At 41.3% G+C, this 10,456-nt stretch overlaps 1 protein-coding gene across 23 annotated transcripts in view; it reads left to right on the top strand.

Annotated features, from left to right (window-relative positions):
* Positions 1-10,456, top strand: part of MLIP (muscular LMNA interacting protein) — a 283,019-nt gene that overhangs the window by 108,604 nt on the left and 163,959 nt on the right. Inside the window, exon 1 of one of the 23 annotated variants that reach the window (XM_028479078.2) lies at positions 6,224-6,364. The exons of the other annotated variants lie outside the window; for them this stretch is intronic. Within the exon in view, the coding sequence (XP_028334879.1) occupies positions 6,362-6,364 (3 nt within the window). The 5' untranslated portion in view covers positions 6,224-6,361. Of the gene's footprint in view, positions 1-6,223; positions 6,365-10,456 lie in introns of those variants that run through there. 23 annotated transcript variants of the gene reach the window in all.

Raw genomic sequence — 10,456 nt, 5'->3', positions numbered from 1 at the left:
TGGGATCCTCCCAGACCGGGGCACGAACCCGCGTCCCCTGCATCGGCAGGCGGACTCTCAACCACTACGCCACCAGGGAAGCCCCACTTTGTCACTTGTGAAGTTTGACTTTCTGACAAGGCTTCTGGCTCAGGGAGATGAAGAAAACAACATCCAAACACAAACATTTCAAAGACACCCAAGTGGTGGATTACAAATGGGAACTCCATTGAGGTGACTTTGCTGTGGATGGTGTGTCAGACAGCATCACCGCCACCCTCCCCAGCCAACCGGAGAAGACAGCAATCTCTGGAAGTAGCTATCTTTGTAGCAGAGAACAGATGGGAGTGATGCTCTGAGTGGATAAATTACCATAAAGTTAAATTCTGGGAAGTGGCAGGTAGAGGAGAGGTAGAAAGATTTGCAGCAGGCCACCTCGCCAAGTGAGCTCACCTAGGGATTGTTCAATCTTGCTCATCTCTAGGCTAAAATAAAAGTATTGGTCACAACCCAGATACATCATAGGAACACAGCCTTCTCCTCTCTATGCTCACAAACGACCAGGATCAAGTGAGAGGATGCTGGTCTTGGCTGATCCTCTGACTGGTTTTTCACTTATTACTATTATTATTATTGTTTAGCCCTGGTGATTTCTCCCCCTGCTTTTTCCCCCTATGGTCAACCAGTGACCAGAGTCAGAACCTCATTCAATTCTGCGTTTCCTTCCCCCCAAATCCTGTGCCAACCCCCGCTGTAACTGGAGCGCAGTTGGGGGTGGATGGAGTATTTGGGGTAGGAAAGTGGGCAGAGAAAACAAGAAAGGTGCCTGTTTCCTTATGTCAACTGCTACTCACCCTTCAGAAAGAGTGGAAAGACCTATAGAAATTGGTGAGACTCTGCAGAGACCCCCGGATGAGCTTAGAGTGAAGGAGGATTGGAGGATCAGAGAAAAACAAACAATAACGGGGGAAACTTCGTCAGAGTGTTTTTGTCGTGAGCTTGCTTCCACGATCTCCAGATGAATGGTGAGTTTTCTTCCTCGGAAGATTTCCCCCAGGAGAACAGTGTTCCTCATAGAAGCAGGTCGAATGGGCAGCTCCGTCCCACGTACTCCTACTTCAGATGGGGTGTGTGTGTTTGAAGGCCCTGGCAGCAGCTAGCGTGGTGGGAGGCATTAGATGGAATTAAGAAAAAGGCATGTTCTGCAAAACAAGGGATTTAGAGCTTTTGTGAAGTCAGTGCTGATTCCAGGAAGCAGAAAGAAAAGGTTTTAAAAAGTTTCTTCTTCCCTTCCTTCCTTCCTTCCCTCCCTCCCTCCTTCCTTCCTTCCTTCCTTCCTATGCTGGCTGCTCTGCATGGTTTGTGGGATCTCAGTGCTCCGACCACGGATCAAAACTGGGCCACGGGGCTTCCCTGGTGGCGCAATGGTTGAGAGTCCGCCTGCCGGTGCAGGGGTCACGGGTTCGTGCCCCGGTCCGGGAGGATCCCGCATGCCGCGGAGCGGCTGGGCCCGTGAGCCATGGCCGCTGGGCCTGTGCGTCCGGAGCCTGTGCTCCGCAACGGGAGAGGCCACGGCAGTGAGAGGCCCGCGTACCACACACACACAAAAAAAACAACTGGGCCACGGCAATGAAAGTGCCAAATCTTAACCACTGCACCACCAGGGAACTAAAAAGATCTTTTCTTATAAAGGCACTTTTAAATACCTTTTTAAAAAGTGTGAGTGGATTCATCTCAGGAACTTCATACCGATTATGTTTCTTAGGCTAGGTATAGAGTAAGTCTTCTGTAAATATTTATCAGACACCTATTGTTGGTTTAATATTAAAATTGGTGTGTTGAGCAGAGAAGCATAGAATTCAGACACAGGGGGGTGTGCACAGAGATGGGTACCCAGCTTCCTCTTTGAGGAAGGTCTTGCTGCCCAGTGCAGGGAGTGTGTTGGGCAGACAGCCTCCATCTGTCACCTCGCTCAGGTCTGCCTCACCTGCAGAGAGATGCCATGCTAAAGTCACACCTTCCCAGCGCAGCCCACATTGGGCTAAGGCCTGGCCACTTTGGCTGGATGTGGGATGCTATTGTGGTAATACTCACTCCTGAGCTCCCTACACAATCAGCCTCAGCGTCACAGTTCAACTTCTCCCTCTCCGATTCTGCTTCCTCCACATCCCTAGCTGTTGTTGATCTCTTGTAAATACCTGACACCCTGGACTTTGTCTCGGGATCTGTTTCTGGAGAACCCAACTTGCGACCCCGGGTTATTAATGATCTTACAGATAATCCAAGAGGCAAGATTATCCTATGGGGATAATTGATGATGTGGAACAGAATAGAAATGCTACAACATTCAGATGAGAGGGAGAGAGGTGAGCATTTCCAAAATCAGTTATGGGCTCCTGCTGGATCTGGACCATTTTGTTGAGCAAGCCCAAGACACTTGAGGGTGAGAAAGCAGTACAGGCAAAGTGAGTGGGGGACTGTGAGGGAAGGGGGCCTGAATAGAATAAGGGGTGCCTGTCAGAGAAGAGTCAGCTATCGAAATGTTGTTAATTCACTTAAGATCAGATCTGGCTGTAGACAGGAGAGAAACCTCATGATAGACATTTACTTCTCTCTCACATTATTAAAAAAAAAGTTCAGAGGTTGTTGGTCCTGACCTTGATTGGCGGCTCTCCCTGTCAATTCATGAATCTATCTGTCATCTTTAGAGTGAAGCTTTCTATCATCAGGGTTTCATATGGCTGCCAGAGATCCAGCCATCACATCAAAATTCCAGACAGCAGGATGGAGAATGAGACAAAGAAGGGCATGCCACACCATTTTAAGGAGACTTACTTCTAATTACATCTCATTGGTCACAGCTTAATCACGTGGCCACACCTATAAGTAAGGGAGGCTGTAGAATGTAACCTTTAAACTAGTCAATGACATATACAGCTGAAAAAAATTCTTTTTATTACAACTGAAGAATGTATTACCATATTTTCTTTCAGATGATGAAAACAAATGATAGAAAATAATAAAAAGCCTAAAATCTTGTGTCTTGAAATTGATGGGGGCAGCAAAACATTTTAGAAATTACGGAGAAGAAGAGTTATTTGATATATAAGTGTGGAATGGCAAAAGATTTTGGACAAATTCAATTGGACATTAATATTAATAATCATCTAACACGTTTTCTGTGGACCAGGAACTATGTCAAATGCTTTACATCTGTTGTATTGTTTAATGGAGCCTATGAGGTAGATTTTCTAAATGATCTATTACAGATGAGGACATGGAGATTTCAAGAAATTAAGAAATTGACCAAAGTTACACAACTTGCAAACGGCAGAGCCAGGCTTCAAACCCATGTTTGTCAAGCCCCCCAATCCAACCACTTGCACTATGGTGCTCGTATAAAACATCAGAGAGGAAAAGCTGGAGTTCAGGAGAGAGGGCAGAGGTGCAGGTGCTGGTGGGGAGCCAACCAGCGCCTAGGAGGGTTGAAACCATGAGAGCAGAGGACAACCACTGGGATGGAGAGAATCAAGCAAAAGGAAGAGGAGGCATTAAATGTTGAGTCTTTGGGCTCTTTCTCCTGGAGGAGGAGAAGCAGAGGAGAAACTGAGGAAGAACTAGGCAGGGAGGGTTCCGAGAGACCCAGAGAAAGACTTTCTTGACTGTGAAAGGAGCCAACAATGTCTATAACACAGACGTTCAGAAAAAAGTCAATTATCTGAGCAGTAAGAGGTCATTCATTCTTTCGAAGTAAGTGTTGAAAATGGGATGTGGGAATGGGTGGAGGAAGGTTGGAAAAAATGGACCAACTATTTAAAAACTATCTGGTCATCCTGTTGTTAACAATGGTTGATCATAACCGTGAATATTTATGAAGTGTTTACTCCATGCTGGGTTCTGTTCTAAGGGTTTATGTGCACCCCACGGGGTGGCTACTCTGATTATTCCCATTTGACAGATAAGAAAATTGAGTCATCGGTCTAAAGTTACACAGCTATTTAGTGGCAGAGTTGGGACCCAAACCCAGCAGTCTGGCTCCTGAGCTCATGGTTAGGAGTCTAGAAAAGCCAATGTTTTCTTAAAAAGTAATGAAATGGCAAGAGTCCACAGGTGTTTTTTTCTGAGGTAAAAATCTCATGTCCATCTTCATAGGAATTGTTAAATGTATTTAGTGATTATTCATTCTTCTTTCCCTAAAAAACTGTTTTGAATAGGGATCAGTTTTGTTGTATTTTTTCCTGTGTCAGTTTTTAAAGAGAAAAAATAGTTTAAAAATAATTTAAGTGAAATTTGAAAACATTGAGGGAACATATATTGCATTTTTGATGGTAAGCTTATTGAGAGAATTGAAATGATACATTATGGTCCTTAGTAAATATCTCCAGAAAGAAAGAGGGCATTCTCTTTTTACAGAAAAACATTTTAATAATTCTGCACTGGAACAATGATTTTTTTGTGTCTCAAATTCCTTTATGCCTACAGACTGTCCAGCTGAATGTCATTAGAACCTCTAGAGCTTATTTTCACATAGCTTGAAGCCTCACTCATCACCTACACAGTCACATGTTGATTTGAAAAAAAAAAAAAAAAATATATATATATATATACAAGTAACTGCACATGATACACATGGGCAGCCTATTGGGATCTAAGACTTACAGATGCCAGCCTTACAGCATTCCTAACCCTTTCAGGTAACCAGATTTATTCATGTCAATATGGGCTTTCAAAAGACTGAGAAGTAATTCTTAAAATATTTCTACCCGGAATCTTATAGTTTTTGAATAAAATTTTCGAATAAAATAGTACTATGATATTCAAAATTAGAGACTCTTGAAAAGTGTTTCTGTTTAGTATTTGCTGGTTACTGTAATAGGCAGATTTGAAGGGAATAGATTTGCCTTTCCATACAGACTAATCAATGATCAAAATCATAGGTGGGAAGAGAGTTTCATTGTATATAGAGATGTAAAATAAAAAGGCAAGAAAAAATAGTAAAAGTTGATCAGAAAAAAAAAAAGAACTCAAAATACTGATTTTAAAGAAAAGTACTTGGGAGTATATATTCAGTAATAATATATATTTTTGAAATTTTAGAATGATTACAGAACTGGCATTTATTGGTTTTAAATATATACTTAATGTTAGATTGCTGGTCACATTGGGCAACACAATATTATAGCCTACAGCTACAACAATAGCTGATCATTTCTGAGAGTTTATCATATGGTGGGCCTCATATTGAGAATGTCTCATGTATCATTTCATTTAATTATCCTCAAATCCCTATGAGTTAGATAATCTAGTTTCATTATGGAAATGAGGGAGCCATTCTTCACTGCAAAATTTGATGCTCTCTTTATTCTAACCTGTGGACAAATTTGATAAGTAGGTAAAGTGCTTTTTTCAGGTAAGAAGGTTGCTATTTCAGTTTCCCTTTCATGATGTATAAAATACCTTAAAATGATCTATTTTATTAACTTGAAAATTTTCCTTCTTACATCCTGCATATTACTTCATTGCACACTGAGAGAAGATAATTAAGAAACATGTTTTCCTTGCATTATCTCCTGTATTGCTTCTTAAAATCCCACCTTTGAAACCCTAGCCATTTCTGAACTAGGAAGCATCCTGTCATCTAATGTGATGTAGTTAGAGAAGTGACAGTGGAAGGTTAAATTACAGTAGCTACTGACTTACCACTAATAAGGTGAGTCATGGGGAGAAAAGCTTTGCCTTTTATTTTCTATTTCTTTATACTTGACCCCTAGCTCCTTTATTTCTGAACTCTTCTTTTCTTTAGGGTTGGCATACACTATTAATTAATTCATTCAACAAATATATTTTTAGTGTCTAAGTGTTAAATACCAGAGATGCAGTGGTGATCCAAAAGGGCATCATTAATTCCTGTCTTCTTGGAAGACTGCTCAGAAGTGTTGGTCCCAGGACACCTCTCATCCTGGGGGAATATACTGGCTACTGTAGCCATCAGCTGGTTTTTCCCTCTGTGGAAATTCTGGTGTCAACCTAAAAAAAAAGAAAAGATCATCCCAATGTGCTTTGATTCACTGGCATCTCTTCACCCACTCAATTACTCTTTTACAAATGCATATGCACCTTCTTTCAGGACAACCCTTCGGTGTAAGTCATGATTGATTCTGGAGGATATGGAGCATTGAACGTTGAGCCTATTAATGTGCTGCTGGAGTGTTCTGTAACTCCTGATGAATCTGTTTTTCTGCAGGTGTGGGCAAGTCACAGCGTTTGTAAAGGATCTTTAGGATGACAGTAGATGAGGATGAAGATGGTTAAAATCTGCCTTTCTGTTTTGTTTTGGAGTGAACACATTAAAGGGAGAAAATAGAGGACACCACAAGAAAACATGGTAGTATTCTGAGACTGTATCCATTAGAGATTTTTGTTAAACCTTATACATTTCATCTGTCCTAGAAAGAAAGAGAGAAATTAACATTTACTGTGTGCCAACTGTGTGTTGGGTCCTACATCAGAATCTTATATGTCATCTCATTTAATTTTCACACTCACCCTCTGAGATTTGGATGCCTTTATTATGCCCATTTTATCGATGGAGAAATGAAAGCTCATGGAATTTAAATAACTATCATAGTGTTGTCAGCTAATTATTGGTAGATTTATGGTTTGAATCTGACTCCACATTTCATTGTTTCCATTAGTAGAATTAATAAATTGATGGTATAAAACATGTCAGAGTTCACACATTAGTTTAGATGTTTTTGAAGATAAATATTGTTTATTAAATATAAGGAAATACTTGTCATAAACATATTTAGCAATCCTACAATATTTTTCTGGGTCTATGTTGCACTATCCGTGTTGAAATTTAGGTAGCTTTAGCATTCATACCAATACAATTGGATTTTTTGCTGATATCTCATTTCCATTTTAAAGTTATGTTGTGAAATAACCATGCATTGTTTTTATAGCAAGAATGACATAGAGACAGTTAGAAAATAATAGTGATGAAAGCTAGAAAAGTCAGAGTGTATAGTCTCATTTTGGGAATGAATACTGGAGGCTTTAGGGAAACATTCATCTGAGTCCAGTTCTCTTTAACCTTGTTAACAACAAAATCTTTGCTGGCTACTCTCTCCTGAACCTTTCTTATCACTTGTCTGTAAGTGATTATCTCTATGGTAAGGCTGGCAGAAGCAGTCAGCAAATAAGAGTCCACATGAAACTGGGTTCTAGCCAGGCAGACAGGGATTCATGCCCAATTACATCTTGTGCTCGTTAAGCAAGTAATTTAATCTCCCCAAGTATCAATTTTCTTACTTGTCTGATGGACATGATAATTCTCTTGCTGGCTTGTTGTGAGAAATTTAAGAGATGATCTATATTAAGTACCCAGAATATTATCACATAAAACTCATTAAATGGTATTTATACATAATATAAATTGGATCAAATCTGTTCTGGGATGAGTGGGTCGAGTGTGTGGGGTGGCCAGGGTGAGAGACCAAGGCTGCCAAGATTGGAGGCATGATCTAGGACAGAGAAGTTTCTCCATTTCCCTCCAAGCACCCTGGCCCCTCACACACCCTTTGGATGCTGATTCCTTCTATCCGCTCTTAAAACATTCACAGCTTTGGCATTCAGTGTGGGTTGATACTTTTATATGTGAACTATCTTCAAAGTAACAAATATACAGTGATTAAATCACTCTTATTTCTCTACGGCCCCTGTTACTGTGTTGCAGGAAGGGGGACCCCTTCCAGGGTCCAAGACTGGGCTCTTGTCTAACACTCAGAAATGAATCTGAGGAGACACATGTGCTGACAAAGCAAAAGACTTTATTGGGAAGGGGCGCCAGGGAGGAGAGCAGCAGGGTAAGGGAACCCAGGAGAACTGCTCTGCCATGTGGCTCACGGTCTCAGGTTTTATGGTAATGGGGTTAGTTTCCGGGTTGTCTCTGGCCAATCATCTTGCCTGGCCCATATTTGGTCTGACTCAGGGTCCTTCCTGGTGGTGCATGCATCTCTCCGCCAAGAAGGATTCCAGTGTGAAGGATTCTGGGAGGTTGGTAGGACATATTATGGGCTGGCATCTCCTCTCTCCTTTTGGACCCTCCCAAATTCTCCTGGTTAGTTTTCCTCGGCAGCACCATGTTCCTTGTCGGGAACTCCTCCTGTGAGATAACTCATGCAAGTGGTTATCATCGTAGTTGGCCAAGGTGGGCAGTTTTGGTCAGTGGTCCCCTAACAACTGTATGTTCCTTGAAGACAGAAATCTCTCTTGCCCTCTCTGAATCCTCCATACAACCCTCGTGTATGCCCATGGTCATTTGTTTATTTAATGGACATTTATTGACCCCCTGCTATGTGATAAGCCCTATACTAGGTGCTGGGGGTACAGCAGGAGACAAAATAGAAATTTCCCATTGTCCTGGTGCTTATGTTCCAACTGGGGAGCCAGACATTAAAGAATTCGCTATACATGTAATCACATAGTTTTAATAACACATGCTATGCAGAAGTACAAGGCCTAAGAGAGCAGCAACCGGTGACTGTATCTCACCCAGGAAGACATGGAAGGAGTCTTCAGGTAGTGATTTTATAAAGTATACTGAGGGTCAGCAATTGTGTTAACCTCATCATGCAAATTAAAATGATTCACCATAGAATCTCTGAGTTTCTTAGAACTCAGCAGGGTGAAGATAAATGAAGCAGGGAGATGGTTGCTGGCATGCACTGCAAGCAGAAGAAACAGCAGACCAACCATTTATCTTGCCCCATGTTTTAAAAGATAACATAGTTAGCCCTTTGCATCATCCCCATCCCCAACCAATACCCAATTGTTATTTATGAGAAGGGAAAAATAACTTATTGAATACGTGCTGTTAAACTTCCTCCATAGCCTATTATATAATGCCATTTTTAACCTCACAACAGTTTTGAGATATTATGGCCTCAATATTGCAAATAAGTAGGCTGATTATGCCTTGGTTTGCCCTGTATAGTCCCATTTTATGCCTGTTGCCCTGAAGGAATTACTAATTGTGCTCCCTCCATCTTTCACACTCGAGAGTGTCCCAGTTTGTGTGATGAATTCTGTGGTACTAAATAAAGGAAGCTCAGACAGATCAAGAATCTGCCTTGGGTCACACAGCTAGTAAGTGGCAAAGGGTGGGGATACCACATCAGTACTCTCTCACCTAAAGCCCCATGTTCTCTCTTCTGTATTGCAAACACAGTCAGTTAGTTCTACCCTTCTTCTATTGCTATTTTATTCTTCTAATTATGGTTAGGTAGTTCAAGAAAAGAATGGGACAGACACTGGCTTTCTGACATTTGTCTTCAGTTATTCTGCAGAGTCATGAATTTCTATAGAGTACAATGAAAAAAAATGAAGGATTAAGATAAAATATAAAATATGTAGAGGAAGTAGTAGTTGTTTTCTTGGTATGCACATTTTTGCACTTATATCTAGCCTATTCTTTATGTTGACCAATATAAGGAAGCTAATTTAAAATACAGTTGCTTCAGAAAGAGCAGATGTGATGCTAATGACAAAACATTGGTTATGATCTCTCTGTGACAAGATACCTGTGGGCAGGGGTGTTTCATGACTTATCCTGGTGGGCAGAGCCTGAATGTAAAGAGTTTAGAGCTTTTAAAAATAATCAATTAAAACTTTTATCTGAGCCACCCTAAAAACACTACTTATCCTGGTGGGCAGAGCCTGAATGTAAAGAGTTTAGAGCTTTTAAAAATAATCAATTAAAACTTTTATCTGAGCCACCCTAAAAACACTTTTTTTTTTTTTTTTTTTGGTGGTACGCGGGCCTCTCCCGTTGCGGAGCACAGGCTCCGGACGCGCAGGCCCAGCGGCCATGGCCCACGGGCGCCTAGTCGCTCCACGGCATATGGGATCCTCCCGGACCGGGGCACGAACCCATGTCCCCTGCATCAGCAGGCGGACTCTCAACCACTGCGCCACCAGGGAAGCCCTAAAAACACTTTTTGAACACAGTTTTCATCAGCAAAACTGAGTAATACAGATAAAATTTTTATCTGTAGAATATGATGAAGGCGTTTGAGAGCATGCTTCATATGTAAATATACCTGGAACATAAAATAGGAGGTTATTCCTTCACCTTTATTTTATTTTATTTTTTTAAACGTCTTTATTGGAGTACAATTGGTTTACAATGGTGTGTTGGTTTCTGCTGTATAACAAAACGAATCAGCTATACATATACATATATCTCCATATCTTCTCCCTCTTGTGTCTCCCTCCCACCCTCCCTATCCCACCCCTCTAGTGGACACAAAGCATCGAGCTGATCTCCCTGTGCTATGTGGCTGCTTCCCACTAGCTATCTGTTTTACATTTGGTAGTGTATATATGTCCATGCCACTCTCTCACTTCGTCCCAGCTTACCCTTCCCCCTCCCTGTGTCCTCAGGTCCATTCTCTACATCTGCATCTTTATTTCT

This window comes from Physeter macrocephalus, chromosome 18, assembly GCF_002837175.3.
Source record: "Physeter macrocephalus isolate SW-GA chromosome 18, ASM283717v5, whole genome shotgun sequence".
In the NCBI taxonomy this organism is placed as follows: Eukaryota; Metazoa; Chordata; class Mammalia; order Artiodactyla; family Physeteridae; genus Physeter; species Physeter macrocephalus.
Note: the sequence above shows the minus strand (reverse complement) of the source record. Positions and strands in the feature narration are given on the sequence as shown.